Source organism: Lepisosteus platostomus, chromosome 6, assembly GCF_059453375.1.
Source record: "Lepisosteus platostomus isolate fLepPlt1 chromosome 6, fLepPlt1.hap1, whole genome shotgun sequence".
Lineage (NCBI taxonomy): Eukaryota > Metazoa > Chordata > Actinopteri > Semionotiformes > Lepisosteidae > Lepisosteus > Lepisosteus platostomus.
The window spans coordinates 66,606,465-66,629,611 of record NC_142616.1 but is presented as its reverse complement, the minus strand read 5'-3'; the positions used below and the strand labels follow the sequence as shown (position 1 = coordinate 66,629,611).

Here is a 23,147-nt window from a genome sequence, read left to right as displayed (position 1 = left end):
GCAGGAGAGGGGGGTGCTGTGGACGAGAGGGGGAGAGTGACCCCTGGGGCAGGTTGCACTCTTAATATGAACTGAATAATACTGAACACGAACCGTGGAGATAGATGGAGGGGGTGGCCGAGGGCAGCTTGGTCAACAGGTCAGCCACTACAACAGCCCAGCCTCTGAACTCTGACCTCCCGGGCCCTTGAGAAATTTCCCCTTCTCAACCGAAGCAGAGGGAGGCCAGGCCATACGGCGCCCCCACCTGTGGCTGCTCCCCAGTTGTGCTTGGTGTTTTGCAGGGGCTGCTCTATGCGCTACGCTCGGTCTGCTCATTTTAATGCAGCGGGGCAGGTTACCTGGAAAGGGGGATCATCAGTCCCGAGCTCTGGTGCCTGTCTGGATGGAGAGATATCGGGTTCGAACAAGATCACTAAAGCAGCAGTAAAAATAGGAAATGGGGGAGGAGGCGACAGATCGGGGTTCAGACGTGGTGCCGACCTGAACCAGAAAAAAAACCTACAGCTCTCGTTCAGAGCACAAGCATTTTACCAGCTACCAGTATCTAAATGTTCCCCCCCCACTACCTGTTTATTTCTCCATTTCTTCACGTATCACGTACTGCTGCTGTGATCTCATGTTCTTGATGCGACTTTTATGTTTCGCTGGTGTGTTTTGTTCTTTTATGGGGGAAACCAAAGACCAACTCCCACAGCAGTGGGAGATAAAGTATCCGTCTACTCGACTGGGAACAGGACAGCTTCTGATATTCAAGGCTGACATCGTCACCAAGACGAAACCTTTCCAAAACCCGCGCGCAGTCTCGGTCCTTTAGGTCTCTTCTCCCCCCCCGAGTTGTGTTTTCTAAAGACCGCTAATTGGAAACAGACGAGAAACCGTTTCTTCTCCTCGTCTCCCTCCCGAGATTTGTTTTGATTAAGAGTTCCTCGTCAGGGCATTCACTGAGCTGGCCGCTGTTTGTATGGTTATGGAAAGTGAAAAGACAAGACGCAGGGAGCCCCCCCCGAGATCGCTGGCGGTTTTAAAAAGCACGCCAAACTGCCGTGTTTCTCTCTGTCCTGGGCCCCGGGCACCGCGCCCTCCTCCGTCTCGCCGGGCTGCTGCGATAAACACTGCCAGACGGGAGCCCTGATCTGCCCAGAGGGGACAGCCAGAGCGACATCAGGATACATTTCATAAACCTCTCAGCAGCTCGGACTCGGGGTTAAATACCTGATGCCAAATCTCCGGGATCTAATTGAGTGTCTAATGGGCGCTAATCCCTCCGGACAGCGAGCCAGCTCTCAGCAGTGTGGGGGTGCCAGCACACAGGGCCCGCGGGCCTGCCCCTCGTACTTCGCTGTGCTGAGAAAAGCCCAGTGCCGGGGTCTGTGCCCGTCAGCCCACACAGGACAGCCACCAGGCTCCACTGGACCAGGGAAATGGAGCGTCATTAATCCAAGTTTAAGAAACTCACTGTGCTCCACAGGAGGAAAGCAGACCCTGCCTTCACAGGCGCTTGAGGCAGAGAACTCATTCGGACCTGCTCTCGGACTGACTATCGCACAGACTGTCCGTCATGTGACTGACCGGATGGACCGTCACGCAGATTGACCAGTGCACAGAACTAACCTGTGCACGGACTGATCTGATGTGCAGACTGACCACCCCACGGCCTGACCAGTGTGTGGATAGACCAGCATGTGGATTAACCAGTGCACAAACTGACCAGCGCACAGGTAACCTACGGATGGACTGACCAGCACACAGACTGACCTGTGCACAGACTGACCAGTGCACGGAATAACCTGTGCACTCATTGACCTGCACACTGACCAGCACACAGAATGACCAACATGTGGATTGACCAGTGCACAAACTGACCAGTGCACAGACTAACCTGTGTGCAGATTGACCAGCACACAGACTAACCTTTGCGCTTAACTGACCAGCACATAGCCTGACCGGCGTGCAGACTGACCAGCACTCGGATGGACGTGCCCCCCCAGTGTTCGGAGTACGCTCAGAATTCCACCACAGGAAGAACTGGAGCCTGCGGGAAAACAAGTCATGATCCGACAGTGAAATGAAGGAAAGCTTATCCGAAGGTTGGGAAAGAAAATAAGGATTAACGTACAGAAGAGGGGCAGGACCCGGGGAAACAGAAATCGGGCTGTGGTGCACAGACGGTATAACGGATTTCTCCTCCTCCTTTCACAGGTGCTTGGTGAAAAAATGCACCAGTTACCTATAAAACACATTCATCCCTGGCTGGAAGTGTTCACAAGTCTGCAGCTCATTCAAAAACTAGACTCGTCACTATTTACTGTGATCCAGAATAATGAGTAAGAGATGTTGGGGTGAGACCCTCTGACAGCACTGATCATGCCGGTCTGCTATCTCTTCATCATCCTCGGAGTCTCCCAGCCTGTTCTTTCTTCAAAAAGCCAACAATCCGACACGGATGCCTGGATAATTGGGAAGAGTGGATGACAAAGGCTCAGCAGGGAGGTGGAGAAGGAATGGCGCGGCCTGGGGTCAGAGGGGAGGGGACGCGGTCTCTGCTGGGGCTCCCCATCTCCCTGCACGGCCCTGGACTGACCGCTGGCCGCAGAGGAGAGGGCAGCGAAGGTCTCCGGCCGCCTCACTCCTCCGATCCCCAGACCTTCCGCGTGTCCAGAGACGTATCCCACATCGGCATGCTATTCCAGGCTTCGGCTGACTCCTGCTGAACCGGACTTTCTCAATGAATCAGGCACTGGTGTGTTGGCAAACTCACTTCACCTGTAGACTAAAAGCATGTCCAGGAATTTTAACAGCAATTTTTTTTAAGAAAGTGACCTGCAGGGAAACTCCAGACCCGGTGCAATCACTTACCGTCCCGCAAGGTCTCTCGCCCGCGTGCTGGCAGCGCGATGGAACGGACCACCAGCAGGAGGCGCTGTGCGATAGAGGAGGCGTGGAACACGCTGAGCTCACATGGGAGGAACAGGGAAAGAGTGGAGGAGGAGGGGAGCTGGAGAGGAGAAGCAGGACTGAATCTCTAATCCCACAGCGAGGCACTTAATCACACCTGACCGCGGTTTCCAGCCCCAACGGGCCGGGAGCAGACGAGGAACCAGCGCAGAGACAAAAGGACAGGGGATGGGCAGACCTCCCCTGGGTCTGGATGCTGAGCTGCGCTGGATGAGCTGGAGTACGGAGCCACTGCATGAAGTAATTAACTTGCATTAGCTCACTGACTGCTCCCTCCTCCAAGCACAGAATAACAGCAGCGGGATGACATGACCTCGCCAGCCCAGGGCGTCAGCACAGACGAGGTCTCACCGCGCCCCCTCCGCCCTGAACCTCAGTCCTGCCCTTCTGAACGCTGACACAGCGGCAACACCACCCCTGGAAAAGGGGGTCGTCCCTCTCCAGCCCTCCGGGGACACACCGCGGTGACCCGCTCCACGGCTGGACCAGAGAGGAAGAACCGCGGCACCCGGAGCGCAAGGTTCCGGGTGCCAGCCCGCCTCTCGCCCAGCAGGGGGCGGCGTAGCAAGCAGGCGGCCCGTCGAGGGGGGACATGAGGCGAGGCCGTAAGACGCAGCGACAGGATCTCGCAAAGCCGAGCCGACGGAGGGGCGGAGCCACCGGCCCCGCCCTTTCCCAGCCAAGAGCAGCATGGCAGCAGGGGAAAGCGTCTCGAAAACCGTTCAGAAAGAACCCAACGGCCGGGGCGTCCCTCAGCTCTCGGGGAGTGAGAGACACGGGAGCCGTTTCACACGCATGAAGAGGCGATGCACAAACACGTTAGTTTTCAATTTGATCTGCGCAAAAACTCGTTTAATTACTCCATCGCTGCCTCGCCCCGCTCCATCCTGTGACGCGAAACATTCAGAAACATCAGGAGCCTCCCCTCACAGGAAAACGTTACACGTGCCTTCAGCTCGCACTGGGCCGGACTGGCCAGCTATCACACACACAGACTTCAAAAGCCTGCGCAAACATGTTACAGCGCAAGCCCGTAAAAATCAACCAGAGATTCGTTTCTAAAGAGCTCTCGGAGCTCTTTGGCAAGGGTAGCAGGGAGAGGGGAGGTTCGATTTCTCCAGTTGGTCTTTAACCTTTTTCCTGGCAATGACTTTCCCAGAAACCGGGGGGAACACATTTTGCTCTGGAGCAAAAAAAAAACAGAACAAAAGAAAAAAAAGCTTCCCTTTGCTGGCACTGCCCGCGGAGCCCGGCTCCGGAACGGCAGGGGTGAGGACAGCTGGCACGCGCTCAGCCCGAGCTGGAGCAGAGTGCTGGCACTGTGGCCAGACGCACAGCCTGCTGGGAACCCCGACTCTTACAGCAGCTGGATCAGAGACCCGGGAAAACCGCTCCCTTGCAGTTGGCCCCGCTCCCTGCGCAGCGCCGGTCCTGCGGGCCAGGACAGCGGTCACAGCGCGGCCACCTACGGGAGAACCGGCTCGCGTCCTCGGCCAGGCCTCGTTCCCGCGACTCGGAACAAAATCTACAAACAAAACGAAGCCCGATTCGGAGAAACTCCCCCGCCGGTGGGGGTTGGGGGGGGGGGAGGAACTTGTTTATCCACAGTCTGCCAGCGCACAAGGTTACATCTGTCACTCCTGCAGCCCCCATCGCGCGGTCAGGCCCGCGGGCCGGTATCTGGAGATCGAAGCGCTGGGAACGAGCACCCGGGCCCACGCTGTTTAAAAATTCCAGGGCAATAATGTGCCACTTATTTATTGTACTCCCCCTTCCTGCCGCTTAGAAAAATAATCACTGCGTCCGCAGTTAGATCACTGCAGCAGGGGAAAGAAAGAGGAGAGTCATTCTGCAGCAAAACGAAGGTCTCTTGGCGGCGGCGCGGCTCGACAGGCCGCAGGAGCGGGTCAGGAAAAACGCAGCAGCAGTCCAAACCCACTCCCGGGATCTCCTTCAGAGCTGCTGGAATTCCAGCGTGGCCTGCGGGGCTCGGTTCCGGCCTCAGCACCTGTGTCACTGCGGCCTCTTTCACCTCATCCGAAATGAGCCGCGCGACGTTGAAACAGGGGGTACGCCTCGTACGCGTGGCCCCTGGTTAACGCCCACGCCCTCGCCCCCCACCAGCCAGCCGAGGGGAAGAGGTCACGACCCCCACCACCCACTCCTGCAGCCTCTGGGCCTGGCAGAACACCCGTCGAGATACACGAACGGCGGCGGGCCGAGGCGAAACCAAGGCCACGAGCTCGGGATCGCTCGCCCTCAGAGGGTTACCCATGATGCACCCACTGCACTGCACTGCACACGGATGAGGGGAAAGAAGTTTCCGAGTGTAGAAATGTCAGCGCTCTGGGCTGGCTGGCTGGCTGTATCAGGTGTCTACATGGACTTCAGCTCCCAGACTGCAGATCTGCAGAGTGCAGAGTTCTCCAGAGCTCACCTGGGGCTTCGACGGCTGCTGACGTTTCCCAACCTCACCTCTGCTGTCCAGCTTCTCATTAGTCAGAGGCAGTAAGCAGAAAGCAGCTGCCAATCGTTCCCATGCTAACGCATACAGTTTTAGCAAGACATACATGAGGTTTCTAGAGTGAACATTTACTCCCTAAACCACTCTCCCACTCTTCTCTACTTGCTGATCGGAGACAAGCTAGGGATTTTTATTACTGGAGTAAATTACTCCATAACTCAATTATATAGAAGGTTTTCTACAGCGTGGCAAATAATTAAAAATAATTCTGAAAGTGTGTCGTGTTTCCATATTCACTCGAATTACAGCTCACCAACATTCAGGCTCACTGGAGTGTTTGCTGGAAAAGAAAGTTTCTCATCCAAGAGATATATTACTACATGTGTGAATCCCAGCCAGGACGACTCCACATGCAAGGCCTTCACAAATCGAAAGAAATCGTGTTTTTCTTGATACAGGGAAAGTTTCATGAGGAGGCACGGTTTCAATCTGCTGCTAACCTAGAAAAAAAAAAAACTTCTACAAACTCCCAAAACAGAACGGTTCAAGGAAAATCAGTTCAAGCTGCCTAGCCCATAAATTTTTTTTTCCTGGATGATTTAAAAGATTTCGACTCGCTGATAGTTATTATTGAAAGCCTGGCCCGGGACTCTAAATCATTATTTCCGAGATCCTACAAGTCCCTTGAGGAATGGAACCGGGAGAGAGGGTTGCCAAACTCCATGCATTAGCTAACTTCCACCTCCCCGAGGTGACAGACGGAGGCTCTGCGGCGCTGCTTACTGGGACGATCCATTACGCCGAGCTGACAGGCCAGGAAGACACACAGGCACGCATGCAGGACGGTCCGCCCCTCCCTCCTGCCCACACTACAGAGCGCGGAGCCCCCCTCCAGCGCCGCCCTGGTGGCTCAACACGGGTGCCCCCTTGGGGGACGCCGGGTCTGCAAGAGACACGAGTCCATCCGGACACATCTTCTGCTGCATGACCACAGATCCGGCGCCGGACAAGAGCGCCGCAGCTCCCAGTGTGAGGAGCGCACCCGCACCACTCTCAGGGGTGCGCTGTTACAGTGAGGCGGGGGTGCTACCACCACACAGCACGCATCCCCTTCCCAACCTGCGCTGGTCCTCTGGTTTAGGCGTCAGAGGCACAGCGGAGCTGCTGGCTGCTCTGCTGGTTCTCCTGTGGGCTCAGCCCGACCCCTCCTGACAGGGCGGAGCGGAACACGACAGCTTGGCCAGGAACCAGCCAGCTCCTTTTTTTGTTTCCCCCTGGCACTCCCCCTTGTGGACCGAAACAGAACTGCGCTCGAACGCTCCAACATCCACCGCGTGTGAACGGGGCCTCGCCCCGGAGATTAATCTTGAACCCCAAGCAAATCCCTCCAAATCCATCAGAAGCTAAAGACAACAAGCGCTTTAAACACTCAAACGCAGACGATATCGTGTAGCCGCCCCGGGGTGTCTCGAAATCCTGTGTTGCAAGGCGTGGCGATTTTAATCATCTATTACGGCACACTGACGTGAAGAACAAAAAAGAAAGAATGCTGCCAACATAAATAATTACTCTCCGGTTATAATGAGCTCAACAGCTTTCAAATGTTAATGTTTTCAGCAGTATAAAGATCTCATAACACAATGCTCCAAACCGACGACCTTTTTTCCCGTTTGCAACACTAAAGAGAATTATGCAAATGGAAAACACGAAAAAGAGCAAAACGATAAAGACAACGCTCTCCTCGCAGCTTGTATCTGAGGTGATAAATGCTTCTCCCCCACCTGCAGAACCTGTCGCTGCTGTTACAGAGGCCCTTCACCTCTTCCGCTTTCTGTTAAGGGCTCCAAATGTCTTATTCTTTTTTCTTTTAACTTGCCGTTTTTAGCAGATGCTCTGACCTCTCCGGGCTGCTGCCCGGAGCCACACAGGGGCACCGCCGTCAGCACGATGGGTCTGCATCTCGCTCGCACCGTTGAACACAAAAGGTGCAGAAGCACTTGGCGGAACCACACAAAGACCGATTCAAAGCCAAAGGGGAAAAAAAGTTTTAATGCCGTTAACGTTACTGTCTTGTTTATTTAAAGCGTTGCGCCTTACAACACGCTGCAGTGTTTGTAACAAGAGGGGAAACTCGTGTGAAGAGCGCCATCGCCCCCTGGTGGCCGCAAAGGAAGACGAGGAACAAGTCCAGGCCGCGATAGGAATGTCTTTATCGTCATCATTCCGTGGGGGATATTAAATCCCGCTCTCCTCGTTGCATGGTGCTCTGCGAGTAATCCATTCTGGTGAACCACAGCTCAAATCTCTGTGGTGACTCCCCACTGATGGCGGGGCGACCCACACACTGACTGCCAGGGGTACGGAAGAAACTCTGGCCTAAGGCGACAAGGCTACACTGCAGACACAAACCTGACCTCCATGCTCCTGCAAAGCTCTCCAGCTCTCCGACCAGCCAGACAGTCGGATTAACAGCACTAGGACGTCTGGAGCACCACCGATCCAAAATCAGTACATATCCCTCCGCTGTCTACTCTGGGGCCTCAGAGACATCTCCGTTTTCGGGAGAAAAAGGAATCCCAGAGGGATCCGGAGACAGTGCTGTTCAGTTACAGGAAGCGCCGAGGGCTGCAGAGTCCCGGCTGGAAAAGAAGAATTCCTGGAGAGGAGCAGTCCCGCAGGGCTCGGACAGCGCCAGCGTCCCGGAGTGCTGGGATGCACCGGTCAGCAGATCAGCGCAGAAGCAGCCCGGTCAGCAGATGTCCAGATGCCGGAGGAACCAGAGGACTACGTTGACGAAGCAGCTGGACTGGGTGTCCACTCGAGACAGGGAGTGACCGTCCTCCTCAAACCACAGCAACCTGGGGGGGGGGTCAAAGGTCAGCCTCAAGGTCAGAGGTCACGCACACTGGGTGAGGGTGGGTGGAGTTCTGGATGTGGCAGCCCAGCCCCCTCCGACTCCCCCGCCCCCGGCCTCCCGAAAAGGAACAGAACACAAAACCGACGTCCTCGGGTTTTCCGACCCGAGAGGACTACTGCGAGGTCATTCCTGCAGTTCCAGCCCTCACCTGACGGGGGAGCCCCTGCTCTTCATCGCCCGGTACAGCTCCAGCCCCTGGTGTGGAGACACCCTCTTGTCTCTCCCTCCCAGCATCAGGAGGACCGGAGCCCGAATCTAGAGACACGGAGGCCCGTCAGACAGCAGGACGCTGGCGGAACAGCAAATAAGCTGACTGTGCTGAAGCCATTTATCAGTGAAAAACAGGTACTGAAAGTGAAAGCAGCTTTTTTCACATCTCTTAAAATTCACACGTCCTCGCACAAGCACACACCACAGAGCACACACCCTGCCCCCCACGTGCACACACACACACAAACACACAAACACACACACAAACACACCCTCGAGCAAACACACTCTTCTCACTCATGGACACACATGTGCACACACGCGCTCGCCCTGTCTCGCGCGCGCGCGCGCGTGTGTGTGTGTGTGTGTGTGTGTGTGTGTGCTGACCTGGGGGGCGTGCACGATGGGGGACTGCTCCAGCATGGCGGCCAGGGCGTCGGCGGTGGGCAGCTGGTCGAAGGAATACGGCAGACCAGCGGCGGTGTAGCGCCTGGGAGGGGCGAGAGCGACAGCGCCGTTCACGGGGGCTCCTCGGCAGCCGACCCCCATCCTGGTCAACCGGAGCGCTCCGCGTGTCGGAAGTGACCCCGGGCAGTGAGAGACCATGTGCGCGTGGCCAGAGAGCCCCTGCCCTGCTCTCCCCTGCTCTGCCCTGTTCTGCCCCTGCCCCTGCCCTGCTCTTCCCTGCTCTCCCCTGTTCTGCCCCTGCCCAGCCCAGCCCTGCTCTCCCCTGCTCTGCCCCTGCCCTGCCCTGCTCTCCCCTGTTATGCGCCTGCCCTGCCCAGCCCAGCCCTGCCCTGCCCTGCTCTCCCCTGCTCTGCCCCTGCCCTGCCCTGCTCTCCCCTGTTCTGCCCCTGCCCAGCCCAGCCCTGCCCTGCCCTGCTCTCCCCTGCTCTGCCCCTGCCCTGCCCTGCTCTCCCCTGTTCTGCCCCTGCCCAGCCCAGCCCTGCCCTGCCCTGCTCTCCCCTGTTCTGCCCTGTTCTGCCCCTGCCCTGCCCAGCCCTGCCGGCTGAAGCTCACCAGTCGATGATGTCGCTGGTGCCCAGCAGCGTGGCGTAGTTGATGACGGGGTTCCGGGCGGCGCAGGCGCGGTAGAAGTCGGGGTACTGGCCGACCAGGTGGCAGGCGAGGAAGCCGCCGTGGGAACCCCCGAGCACGGCCACTCGGCGGGGGTCAAGGGTCGCGTCGCTCTGCAGGAGGGTCACCACGGCTCTCTGGTGCGCAGGGGAGGAGAGGGGGGGGGTCAACAGCCGCCTGCGAGATTCTCAGCTCAGCCTCTCAAGGGTCTCCCCACACTGGGGGGAGGGGGTGTCATGGACAGGCTGACCGTCCTGTACCACAAATCGGACTCCCTTTGCAGACTTTGCAGCCGCCCCCATGAAGGTGGCGAGAACATGCAAGCTCCACACGGACAGACCTGTGCTGCCCACTTTATCTGCACAGCTGTACGGTACTCCCCACTTTGTAACGTTTCCTGTCAGCTCCAAGGCGTGTCCGGCGCTCGGACGTGCCCGGGCCGGACGCTGCCCTCTTCCCGTCTGTCCACCTAGACCTTTCTCGTCTCCTCCCCAGTACCTGCACGTCCTTGACGTCCTGGCTCCCCATGTTCCCGATGAGAGACACGATGCTGTCCTGCCCGAACCCCGTGGAGCCCCGGTAGTTCACTGCAAGAGAGGCGCGAAGAGGCGGCACAGTCAGCGGCGCTCGCCGGCGCCCCCCCCGCGGGAGCCCCACTGGCACCGCCACCTCCCCCGGGGGCCCGCCCCAGTCGAGCAGACACTCCTGCCAGCACACGCAAACCCGCAGGCCGCAGCAGGGCGGAGACGAGGCCGCTGCTCTGAAGCACAGAGCGCCTGCCACACCTCCACACCGGACGCACTCTTACAGAGTCAGAACCACAGCTGCCCAACACTGAGCAGCAGGATCACACCACACCTGTGCCGAGCCTGACAGACTTACGACACCGTGACGTTCCAACAGCTCACAAACGTTTTTCCGGCCCCTAATGAAAAGCGTAAAACCGTTCAGCTCAGAGTGAACAGTCCCAGTGGGATGGCCGTTAATAACGGGAAGCTGGGCTCTTGGTGGTACCGCCTGGCCTTCCGTGGCGATGGCCCTACGACTGGGCTCTCTCCTGGTCTGACTCGCCCACGGGCACGGAGAGAACTGCGCTCCGGACTGGTCTGGACTCACCCATCAGCACAGAGAAGCCCACAGTGACCAGGGCTGCTGAAAACGCATTCCACTCGGCAGAGAACTGGGAGTGGGGTCCGCCTGCAGGACAAGGGAGACAGCTCACTCTCTCACTCACTTTCACATCACATCACATCACCAGCGTGTCCTGGGACGAACCGAGACTGAAGCCCATTAATGAAAACCAGTTTGCTTCAGTGTGCAGGGTTGGAGAAGCACTACAAAAATGCACAGAATGAATTTGTTTAAAATACTAATAAGGACAGTGAAAGCAGGAGTACACCCTCATCCCATTCACTTTGCAAAGACCTAGTGATCCACGTGCATGCGGTCTACAAATCTTCATAGTATTGTCCCAGTCCTCTGGGGAGGGCAGACGCAGCATGCTTCACGCTGTCTATACCATGATTCAGCTTTCTGTCTCTGCGGGCCTGTATGACTTCTGCACTCGTAAGTGAGCCGCGTCAGGTCCGTAAGGAACATAATCAATCAAAACAACTTAGCAATCACATCAATATTTAAAACGGCCAAAACAGCTGCTTCTTCTCCTCCCTGCCTGTGCTGTGAAATGCAGTGCAGTGCAGTGATGTGCAGTGTTGTGCAGTGCTGTGCAGTGATGTACAGTGATGTGCAGTGATGTACAGTGCTGTGCAGTGTTGTGCAGTGCTGTGCAGTGTTGTGCAGTGCTGTGCAGTGCTGTGCAGTGTTGTGCAGTGCTGTGCAGTGCTGTGCAGTGCTGTGCAGTGCTGTGCAGTGTTGTACAGTGCTGTGCAGTGCTGTGCAGTGCAGTGCTGTACAGTGTTGTACAGTGTTGTACAGTGATGTGCAGTGATGTACAGTGATGTACAGTGTTGTACAGTGTTGTACAGTGTTGTACAGTGCTGTGCAGTGCTGTGCAGTGCTGTGCAGTGTTGTACAGTGCTGTGCAGTGCTGTGCAGTGCAGTACTGTCCAGTGTAGTGCTGTGTGCGACAGGGTTCGCAGTCTCACCGTGGGCAAACACCACCAGCGGCACACGGGCTCCTGCTCTGCTGCCACGCGGCTTCAGCACCAGGGCATCAAAATCCAGGCCGGCTGCCGGGACACAGGATGACAGAGGGTGGGGGTCAGTCCAGGTTCTGTCCACACCGCGCCAGAGAGGCAGGGCTCAGCCGACTCTGCCGATGAGCCACAGCCCACAGGGCAGACAGACATACAGGCCGCAGACGTGAGCCCTGGAGCAGGCGACAGTCTCCAGTCTTGAGTCTGCAAGCTGGCGAGGTCTGGGTCAGTAAGGCAGCAGGGCAGGGACACCGCAACACGATTCCTGCTGGCGACACGCGAGCAGGACGAGGCCACAGCCGGCCAGCCACACCAGAGCGCAGGCCTGAGGATGACCTGCTGAGGTCAGCGCCTGACGCGGGACTGAGGAAGGCGACAGGCAATCGCACGCGAGGATGAGAAGGATGAGGCACTGGCTCACAGTATTCCTTGTTCTCCTCTTCGGGAGGGGGAGTGAAGTCCATGATCTGCCACTCGATGCTGGGGACGCACTGCAGGTCATCCAGGGGCACCCAAGACACCCTGTCCTCTCCTCCGGCTGGCGGCAGGAACCCCACTTTCTGGGGAACATGAACAAATGTCACCCGGGGTTCCCAACACAATGCAATGCTTACACCAGCACGCAGGAGTCCGTTCCTCTGCAAGGCTCTCCTGCACGCAGTGAGACAGTGCTCAGCGGGGATCAGAGGGGTGGTGTACAGTAGCGCGCAAGCCACTAGGTTCTGACAGGCTCTGGGTTCGAGGCCGCAATGCAGGCACCTTGAGAGAGGTACGTCATCGCTCCACCCAATCCACCCAGCTGAGTAAGTGGTGACCAGCACAGCCGGGGTGATCGCTGTGATGAGCCAGGGAGTCACGTGCTCTGTAGTCCACTTGAACACTACAGAGGCCGGGACGGGCTGGGGCTGTGGTCTGGACCTGACCTTTTTTTATACTGGTACCTACAGCACTTACAGACACACTGTGATTGAAAGAAGCACATTTCAATTTGGAATGTGAGCTGGGCAGTGCAGATAACGGGACAGGACATTCAATTGTAGAAGAGTAAATGTGCACAGGGCTCAGGAGTGAAATGGGACCGAGGGAACAGTTTCCCAAGCTGAGCTCTTACAGGTTCCTACTGAGACAGAGCCCCACGCTGGCCTGACTCTGACCCTGGGAGGCTGTTATGTATTTTGGGGGACGGGGCAGCATTTTCTGTATTTGCGGGTGCTATGGACACCTTTTTCCAATCAGTGGCAAATCTGAGACTTGTGGAAGGACACTGGAGCCAAACTGGACACAGGCAAGATTTGCCAGTGCGAACGATCAATACAGTCAATATCAATAATCAATACAGAATTACCAGGCATGGCGGGCAGTTGATCGACGAGCAGCTGACCACCATCAGGTCTCTCTCGATGGCCAGCAACTTCCAGCTCCCAAATTCTGAGCCTGTGTAGACAAGAGGGGGGCCTCTGAGCAGGCACTCCGACTGCCCCCCCAGCAGCTCCTGAGTCACCCACATGGGGAGCTCAGCCCGACTGCTCATCCAGGCGTGGAGCCCAAGGAGCTCCAGGAACCCTCCCAGGGCGACACACGTCAGCACACCCAGGGCACGATACACAGGAGGCTGCTGGGACAGAGCAGTGTCCACACGGACCACCTGACCGCTCACTGCTCCTAAAATCCATTCTGCTTACAAACTGTGGCCCAACCAGCTCCTTACTGGACGACTCGCTAGCTACCACTTAACTTAACTGGATTCTGTAATCACGGGTCCAGTTGTAAGACTTTAAATGAAAGGGGTTGTAATGTCCAATACTGGACGGGGGCACAGTAGTTGGACATCAGCAGACAGGTGGTCAACAGTCAATGACGGGAGCCGGCTGAGACCCAGTGTCTCAGCCTGAAGGCTCTCCTGTGAACTGAAGCTCCACCCCCCCAGTTTCTCTTTGGCACAACTGGGATTCATTTGGCGGCAGGAATCATTCGGCCTCACGAAAGGCAGAACGGTCAAGGAGCGGTGCAGGAGCCCACTGGGCGAGGAAGATGCCAGGAAGCGGACGGGACGGCCATACTGACTGTCGGAGAGGCGGGTCACCCTCCTCGAGACGGTGTCCAACACGAAGACGTCCTGCGTGGAGAGAGGGACAGAGAGCGGCGTCCCGTCAGTCGCGCGCAGGACAGGGCGGGGGAACAGCGGGGGGGACGCGGGGGCAGCAGGAGGGACAGAGACAGAGGAAAGAGAGGGTCTGCGCTCTGGGGCCTCCGGACCTCCCAGAGCCACAGGGACTCCCGACCGAGGACTTCCGGCAGCTTCAAGGCATCAAGTGGACTCAGCTCCCGATCCGGGGAGCAGGAGGGAGGGAGAGGAACAGAGGGAGGGAGGAAGACAGGAAGATAGGGAAGAATAGAGGGAGAGAGGGAGGAACAGAGGAAGATAGGGAAGAATAGAGGGAGAGAGGGAGGAACAGAGGGAGGGAGGAAGACAGGAAGATAGGGAAGAATAGAGGGAGAGAGGGAGGAACAGAGGAAGATAGGGAAGAATAGAGGGAGAGAGGGAGGAACAGAGGGGGGGAGGAAGAGAGGAAGATAGGGAAGAATAGAGGGAGAGAGGGAGGAAGAGAGGAAAAGAGGGAGGGAGGAAAAGAGGGAGGGAGCAGAGAAGCAAGAGAGTGCGGAAGAGAGGGAGAGTGGAAGAGAGGAAGAGAGGGAGGAACAGAGGGAGAGGGAAGCGGAAGAGAGGGAGAAAGGAGGCGATGGGAGCCTTGCGTTACCTTCCTGCTCCTCCTCGCGCTGCTGAACACCAGCCTCCGGCTGTCGGCGGCCCAGCAGCACCGGGGCAGCAGGGGCTCGTACAGGCCCGCGAACTCCCCTGGGGCGGGACGAGAGAGAGGCGCCGGCGCTCGTCACGGGAGTCAGTCAGAGTCAGTCGGAATCAATCCGATTAGTGATTAAGATCAGAGGCGGAGTGAGATCCTAAGGCAGGGGCTAGCTCCTGCACTTGTTATGGCGCATCTGCGCGCCATCGATTCCTTTTTAATGCCAATAATAGCCCTACATTTTAATAAATATAAAATTAATATTAAAATACCATACTACCTAAAAGTAATAAACGAATACGCGCACCTCACCAGCTAGTCTAATCCTTGCCCTTTAAGCAGCACACAGGCCTCTGAGTGTACAGCTGTCAAGGGGGCTACATTAGGGACACAGAATGTGTGACTTCATGTGTGACAACGCCTGCTCGCGGATGTGTTGGTCCAAAGGCTGAGAGCAGTCAGATTTGAAGAAAAAACGCGTTTCACACATTCCCAGAACTCTGGGCTCCACAGGTCACATACAAACAGCACAGACGGCACAGGCTTTATGTTGAACGAATCCATACTCATTTCCCTAAAGGGCCGGAAGAGAACGAACGTCCAACTTTGCCCTCTTGGCAAACCGGCCTTTTAGTCCGGAATGCCCGACTCTGCACCGGAGCACGAAATGACCTCAGCCGCTGCCCGGATGGCGAGCTTCCCAACACCGGCACGCTTGCCCTAGGCTTCCGGCCCCTGTCCCACAGGATCCCGCGGTGACCGGAGAGGCCCGTCCCCGACCGGAACCCCGGACCCGCCGGACGGACCCACGCCGCAGCGGTCAGACCGCCCGCAGGAAACGCCTACCTTTCCCGGGCCTCTTCACCAGGTCCAGCAGCAGGGCGGTCTTCCTGGTCTCCCTGTCGAACTGCAGAGACAGGCAGGGTCAGCGATGGGGCCAGGACCAGCGGACCGGGATCGACCAGGACCATGAGGGAGGGAGAGGTCAAGGCCGTCAGGTGTTCCTCATGTCCTCGCCAGCCAGAACATTAGGACACCCCCCTCCGGGCAATGCAGAGAGATCAGGGTCTCCAGCCCTGGTCCTGGGCAGCCCCCAGTCCAGTTCACCCTCAATCAGGGGTCTCCAGCCCTGGTCCTGGGAAACCCCCAGTCCAGTTCACCCTAGGTCACCCTCAATCAGGGATCTCCAGCCCTGGTTCTGGGCAGCCCCCAGTCCAGTTCACCCTAGGTCACCCTCAATCAGGGATCTCCAGCCCTGGTCCTGGGCAGCCCCCAGTCCAGTTCACCCTAGGTCACCCTCAATCAGGGGTCTCCAGCCCTGGTCCTGGGCAGCCCCCAGTCCAGTTCACCCTAGGTCACCCTCAATCAGGGATCTCCAGCCCTGGTCCTGGGCAGCCCCCAGTCCAGTTCACCCTAGGTCACCCTCAATCAGGGATCTCCAGCCCTGGTCCTGGGCAGCCCCCAGTCCAGTTATTCCTATAGGTCACCCTCAATCAGGGCCCTGGTCCTGAGGTCTCCACAGCTCTAGTACGTGTGACCCAGGAGAGAAGAGCCACAGCCAATCACACTGTCCTGTGTGGTCACTCTGTGTTGCCCATCAGACGGGCAAGCTGAGACCACTCCTGGTTCAGCTTTCCCCCTCTGACCTGGTCTGTCTGCCCCGCTGTGAGACCCCGGCACAGGGATTTCGTTAGTGCATGGCAGGCTGTGTGGTTGGGCTGCTCCGCGTCTCCCAGCTGGGGCGGGCCGGGCCCCCTCTCCTGTCGGCTGGGGCGATCCTGCAGGATGCAAAGTGCTGCACCGACTGAAGGAAGAGCTCCTGGTCAAAACAAACGCCGAGCGCCGAGTCACTGCGCTGCCTCGGAGAGAAACGGCGACTCTCTTCGGTCTTCGGTCCGCCGACGTTCACCGAGCGGGCTCGGAGAGCTCCGAGACGACAGGTGAGCGAGCCAGCGGTCAGGCCAGAGCTCGGCGGTCCTCACCTGCTGCAGGCGGAGGCACTGGGCGTGCGGCCCGAACACCTGGCCCTGCAGGTAGGCGATGTAACGGCCGTCTGGGCTGAGGCGCGGCGAGGAGACGGCCGTGGTGTCGGGGGACAGGAGCTCTGGAGGGGAGGGAGAAGCAGGAAAAATCAGGAAGGGAGGACAGGAAAGATGCAGGAGAGAGGGAAGGAAAACGAGGAGGGAGACCACGGGTTTACAGAAACAGATGACAGAGGGAGAGGAGCAGAGGAGCCAGGGAGGAGGACGGAGGGAAGGGAGGAAGAAAGACGATTAGAAAAAAGACAAAAACAAAAAAAATGGAAACAGGATTGGAAGAAAAAAAGACAAACAGCATGATTCTCTACAGCTGCAGTTGCAAGAAAAAGTTTGTGAACCCTTTGGAATTACCTGGATTTCTGCATTAATTACTCATAAACATGTGGTCTGATCTTCAACTCAGTCACGATAATAGACAAACACAATCTGCTTAAACTAATAACACACAAACGATCGTACTTCTTCTTGTCAGGACTGAACACATCGTTTAAACATTCCGAGTCGTTCACACATAGTGCTTATTTAACCCTTCGCAGCTACAGCTGGACACGAGCAGGAGAGAGAAACTCACCACAGTTCCCTTCGAGGTCCAGGGAGAACAGAGCCGACCTGCAACGAGACGTGTGCGGAGCTCTTTACCGACTCTTGCAGATCCGCACGCGGAGGACAGACACTGTGGTACTAATTTGCACAAACAGCACGTCTCAGGAATGCCTCCACGTCTTATTGAATCGTTCAGATCCGGTCAACCAGATCAATCGCTCACCTGGCATCAACCCGAAACGGACCTAGCGAAGCCTCAGCAGGCGCCAGTAAGACGCCGTGCGCCCTGCTCCGCCGATCTCACTCAGGCTGGTGCCCTGCCCGGCGGTCTCTCACCTCCTGTTGGTGCAGAACCGCAGCCCGAGGCGGAACGGCTCGTGCCACCAGCCCACGAAGACGACGGCGCCGTCCCCTGGAGCCCAGAAGGCCTGGGAGCGAGAGCGAGACGAGACACGCTGGAGCAAAGGATCGTGGGAGCACGGTCTCGTCAGGGCCAGGCTGGACGAGACGCTGGGATCCGTTCGCTTCGAACGCGTCTGTATTATTCTGGTTAATAATTTATATTGGTTATGGATATAGGTGCGCGGGCTGCCCCATCACGTTGGGGAGAACCTGCCCCAGGTCGACCCACCTGCCCGGGGGACACCTGGCGCGGGACGCCCCGCAGCACGGACACACTGCCCTTGTCCACGTCGGCCACGCACAGGATCGGGGTGCTCTTCCCGGCCAGCCCCTCGCCCCAGTCCTCCCAGTACACGCACTGGTCCTCCTGCAGCACAGAGCGGTGAGACAGGAACACGTCCGAGTCAAAACGTTACCTTACAGGTCCCTGTGAAACCACCAATTTCTAAAGATTAGGGACATCTGCAGGGCGATCAATTAAACAGGCGGCTTATTAAGTCATCGAGAGATTGTTCAGGACTAAAATCAAAGTCCTCTTCAGCCCTCAACGGCTAGAGTTCTCATAACTGACCAATTAACTTGCTTTCTTCATCAAAAGCTCCCAGGCGTTGCTGATCTTTATTAAAAAGGAATAGTGCAGAGTGGACGTTTAACCTTTTAACTTTCTGATATCATGGAACAGCCACGCTAGTTTAGCTGTTCATATCACCAATATTATTCAGTTAAATAAAAACACTCGTTTACCTTCTGGGTTGGCTCCTCCTCCTCGGCTGCAGGCCCCGCCCCTTCTATATCATTGGCTGGCCCGGATTCCGAAAGACAGGATGACTCCGCCTTGCGATGCCTCTTCTCTGCCACATACAGCACACGGCTCTCCGAGCCCGACCAGGCCAGGCAGCCGAACTGAGCTGAAAACACAGCAGGGGCCTGTGACAGAGGTCACTTTCTACCAAGCGCTGTGCGAGCTACCCTGCGGGACTGACGGCCCGTCGAATTAACAAGGGGGGCTCGAGACAAAAGAAACAACACACAGGCTTACCATCCTCGTAGACCCTGCCATGCTTGTCGAGGGAAGTCAAGTCCATGCTCTTCGCTAGCCCGTTCTTGTTCCAGATCTGTCAAAAGACCATCGTGGATTACAAACCCAGTCAAAATGGCAGCGTCCCTCCTTCCTGTCTGTATCCCGCTCCCACAGGGCAGGTGTGCCTGCAGGTTTCCCAGCTCCCTTTAAAGCACTGGCTCCTCACCGAGCTCCAGTGCACCGGTGACGAGCCGATCCGGGTCTTTCAGGACTGAAAACCTGCAGAGGCACTGAGCCTGCAGCCCCAGCAGTGGGAACCCCGGGGGTATCCGGTTTCAGCACCCACCCCGGGACAGACTGACCAAGCCCGGTGGGCAGGGCTCCGGACTTGTAACCGGAAGGCTGTGGGTTCGAGTCCCAGGTGAGGCAATGCGGGCACAAGCTTGAGCAAGACACCTCACCTGTGCTGTTCCCAGTAAAACAGCCAGCGGGGTAAACGGAGGCGTGTTGTAAGTCAAACTGGGTGAATAAATCAGTAATAAGAGGATCAGCAATAGTGCTTGTTCTGGTTGATCCCAATGGACAGTATGATTACCAACACATCTGGCAGTAAAGGTTATTCCATGCTGAAAAGAGACACAACGGTTTGACTTTTGAGCCTTTAGGAGGCCCTTCCCTTTTCAGCCAGAATAAACATTTTGCTTGTTCCTTTGCAGCCTACGCAAGCTGACGCAGCTCCCTGCTTGAACTAAATCCGGCAGACGTTTTTGTTTTATCCAAAGTGACATACACTTGCATGCATTTATACTGCTGGGGATTTAACAACAACACTGATATTGCACACTGCACGCAGGAAGGTCCCAGACTGGGATATGAACTCGGGACACTGGAGCTTGGAGGCAGCACAGCCCACAGCACCAGGACCCGACTGGACTAAACCGCAGCCTCTGACCCGCTCGGCTCATCCTCACCTCCAGGGCCTGGTGCCGTGCCCCAGCCCCGTGACAGGCGACATCCCGGACAACGGCCTTCAGGGATCCGGAGGGAGACTGGCTGCTGAGCACCCTGCAGAAGAGGCAGGCCACAGAAACCGTCACAGCCGGGCCCCGCCGAGAACACAGCGCCCCCTGCAGGGTCAGGAAGACGGCAGAGGACTAGTGACCAGCCTGCCGCTGGGGGAATCTCCCCGGATTCCCCCCGGAAGAAATCGAGACTCCGGGTCGCAGCTCCGGAGGGGAGACGGTTTGTGTCCGGACCTGCGATGATGAACTACCTTTGCTTCCACGAACTACCTGTCACGCAGTTCAGGCGTGCATCCCAGTCGAGGACGGCCTTCCCAGAGGAATGAACTTTTCACTTGCACACCATTCCTGGGAAATAGAGCAGGAGTAGCAGGAGATGGCGGGCTGGGCTTTTCTCAAGCGAAGAACGTTCCGGTGAAGGTGTCCGGGGGAGGAGGAGGAGGAGAGCTGGACTGTTTGGAGAGCGCTGTTTCTTACGGCGCTGCCCAGGCTTTATCAGAAAGAGCAGCCGCCCTGGCCGCAGGAGAGCTGAACACGGATGATCCAAGGGTGTCCCTGGAGATTTACTCCGGTTAACTTCGCGGAGACACGAAGTCAGAGAGGCGGAAGAAACGCAGAGTGCAGAAGGGGCACCTCTGGGCCCGCACCAGGCGAGGAATCCTTATTCCAGTCAGTCCTGGAAGCTTGTTTTAGAGAGCCTGCTGGTCCATTCCGTCCCAAATTCTCATCTCCGGTACCGAGGAGTGCCCGGGCCGAAAAACATTCTCTCCCTATTCTGGGAGAACAGGGACATAGATCCCTGGGCGCTTTTGGACACCCGTGACGTAAGGAGGTGGTACTGTTTATATTGAGCATGTCATTGCGCTTGTGCATGTGAGAAAATAACCCGAACTGAAGCGGACTGACTCTTGAGCCCTGTTCTTCTGTTAGGGGGCAGGGGCCTCTCCTTCTGGCTCGTTGAGAGAAGGTACGGCGCTTTCAGCCCACAGGGCTGGAATACGGCGTTGCTGAAAGGCGCTGCCTCGTGTGCCGCGTTGTGCGTACAGCGTGCATGGTCTGGGTAGTGATGTGACTCACGTGTCTGCGATGTCACCTGCCAGTCGGGCACCTCTTAGTTAACCTCTCTCCCTCTCTCTCTCTCTCTCTCTCTCTCTCTCTCTCTCTCTCTCTCTCTCTCTCTCTCTCTCTCTCTCTCTCTCTCTCTCAGGGCGTGACAGACAGGGCCTGCACACCCACCCCGGGGGACCCCAGACGCATGCCGGCGCGGCGCGTGCACGTACTCGCCCTGCAGGTGGCAGCACTGGCCCGGCGGCAGGGCCTGGAGCTCCGTCCTGCCGCCGCGGAGCAGGGCGTACTGCCTGCCGAACCGCACCCGCTGCCCCCGGTCCTCCTGCGCCTGGGTCCACTCTGAAACACAGCGCAGCACGGTCAACCCCCCCCCCACAACCGCCAAGGGCGACCGAAGACAGAGAGCAGCATGGGAAGACAGCCGTCCTGACAGGGGGGCGAGCTAAGCAGAACCGCGGAGACCGCTGACTGACAGGAAGGCCCGCGTTGGGGACGGACTCGGCGTGGACACCAGAGGGACGCACAGCTCAGGAGGCTGACGGCTAAAGCAAAACCTGGTGTTTTCCTCTCCCCTTCAGAGACAGAAACAGGCCATGTCTTTTTTTTAAAAAAAATTATTTTTAAAGGCAAAACTTGCTTCAGATATAATAACCCTGTGTCGGCGGGGCAGGCTCAAGTCTTCTCGTGTTTACATGGGTAAAGACTATTGGAACCGAGGAATCTGTCATTTGGACCAAGAAGATCTCGCCAACCCGGGCTCGGCTCGGCTCGGTACCTCGAGAAAGCGCGTCACCTCACGAAAACGGATTATGCCGGGTGTGCAGTCACCTGTGAGGAGGCTGATGTATCTCCCCCCCGCCGGCGCCGGCTCCTCGGGTCCGGCCGTGGCGGCCACAGGTGAGGGGTACCGGCTGTACCTGCCGAACAGCGCACGGACCGCCTGGGGCTCCGTCATCACCTGGAGCACAGAAACGGGAGCGGGTCGGAGGACAGAGACCGCAAAGCCGGCTGGCAGTTTAGGTAGCTCGCCGGGTGGTTGCAAAAACCAGACTACAAGACAAATAATAAATTGCACAAAGCATTGCACACGCAGAGTACCGTGCAAGGAAAGGGGGGAGAAGCCACTCTGAAGGAGAGCGCACAGCCGTCCCTTCATGCCTGTGGGCGGCGTTTCAACAATAAATGCATATCGTTCATGAATGAATGGAGCCCGCCGAGGACTACGAATAAGATCGGGCGCTAAACTGTAGAAACGAGGGGCTTTAAAACAATCCTCCGTCGGCGGAACACACTTGGGGGAAAAACGCGGCGCACTTTTCTAGCGTTTACATCGGGAAAGGCTGCTGCAACTGACGAATCTGTGATTTGCAAAACCCGGAGCCCTCCCGACAGCCCTGTCCAGGCTCCACCCGGGACCCCTAGGCGCGTCGAGCACGGAGAACCTCACAAAGCCGGAACAAAGGATGTCATTTCTAATTTTAAACTGAAACACAAAACGGTGGACAACATTACCGGCGACTCCATTCCGGACCTGACCCCACAGCCCCCAGCCACACTCCACTGGACTCCGGACTGTGCTACTTTCGTACAAGCGCGGGGGGGAGATCAAGAACGTACCATTTTACTTCTTTTTGTTTTGTTTGCACGACTTGCATGATCTTTACAACGGCAGGACGCAAGGAGCTGAGCTGTGTGCGCATCGTCGTCGTGTGTTTTTACAAGAAACCCTTACGGTAACAAAATGGCGATTCTCTGAGCAGGGACTGTAAATTAAACCTCTATGCGTTCTGGAAAATATTCAGAAAAAACTGTCGTTTTTAAAACACACATAAAGGCATACTGCACTTGTACTACCAGGTAGTTCGAGGAGTAATCAACAGCAAACGGCTGTGCTAAAGCAATTTCACCGTTTTAAATTGTGGGTCTAGAAATGTACACGATACTGTAGTTCTTTCCTGCAGTGGGATCCCCTGCCCAAAGCCTGCCTCACCATCAGGGGGAGTGTCTAAGTGTTATAGGAAAGAGACCTGAGCTCCACAAACAAGGACAGACTGATGAATCCAGGAGAGACGGGGCTCAGCCCAGGCGATCTCAGCCTAGCATCAGGATAGAGTGTCTCCGTGCCGAAAACTCGTCCCCGTCATGTCCTCTGCCCGAATTCCTTTTGAGCAGCTCTTGGGCCAGGACCTGCTCCAGAGCTCACCTGGGCTAACACATTACATCAGCTGCAGCACGTTGGCTAACCCCAGTAATGAGGCCATACAGCTTGAACCCACACACAGAGCTTGATGAACACCCCACCTGCAGTTCAAACTGTTCCATTTCCTCCATATAATAATAATTCCTTATACTCATATGGAATTTCTGGACGCCCCACTCACAGCGCTGTACAGGTCATGGGGATCCTCTCCACCCCCACCAGTGTGTACCCTCACCTGGATGATGCTCCAGTCCGCTCCCCACACA

General features: G+C 56.9%; 1 protein-coding gene across 3 annotated transcripts; it reads right to left on the bottom strand.

The window, feature by feature from the left end:
* Positions 1-7,478: 7,478 nt before the first annotated feature.
* Positions 7,479-22,463, bottom strand: apeh2 (acylaminoacyl-peptide hydrolase 2). Of its 3 annotated transcripts, none has more exons than XM_088637051.1 (22): positions 22,299-22,463; positions 21,510-21,639; positions 20,894-21,020; positions 19,563-19,656; positions 18,610-18,685; positions 18,315-18,478; positions 17,800-17,937; positions 17,505-17,596; positions 17,197-17,234; positions 16,569-16,690; positions 15,433-15,493; positions 14,542-14,639; positions 13,847-13,898; positions 13,128-13,216; positions 12,204-12,342; positions 11,732-11,815; positions 10,743-10,823; positions 10,125-10,213; positions 9,570-9,763; positions 8,937-9,039; positions 8,488-8,594; positions 7,479-8,280 (listed from the first exon to the last, which is right to left on the bottom strand). In XM_088637051.1, the coding sequence occupies exons 1-22, from the start codon at positions 22,299-22,301 to the stop codon at positions 8,172-8,174; spliced, it is 2,190 nt and encodes a 729-aa protein (XP_088493177.1). In that variant the 5' UTR covers positions 22,302-22,463; the 3' UTR covers positions 7,479-8,171. The 3 variants fall into 3 exon arrangements, with proteins under 3 accessions (XP_088493177.1, XP_088493176.1, XP_088493175.1); XM_088637050.1 differs by having other exon boundaries at positions 22,194-22,313; XM_088637049.1 differs by lacking the exon at positions 22,299-22,463 and having other exon boundaries at positions 21,510-22,145.
* Between the last annotated feature and the right edge of the window lie 684 nt (positions 22,464-23,147).

What these genes read in the sequence shown, in the direction of transcription:
- apeh2 (XM_088637049.1), bottom strand. Translation starts at nt 21,837, where the DNA reads ATGAAGGGACGGCTGTGCGCTCTCCTTCAGAGTGGCTTCTCCCCCCTT. An exon ending in TGGCAGGGTCTACGAGGATG is followed by an intron (nt 18,479 to 18,609) that starts GTAAGCCTGTGT and finishes CTGTGTTTTCAG; the next exon opens with CTCAGTTCGGCTGCCTGGCC. An exon ending in GCGCGAGGAGGAGCAGGAAG is followed by an intron (nt 13,899 to 14,541) that starts GTAACGCAAGGC and finishes CTCTCCACGCAG; the next exon opens with GACGTCTTCGTGTTGGACAC.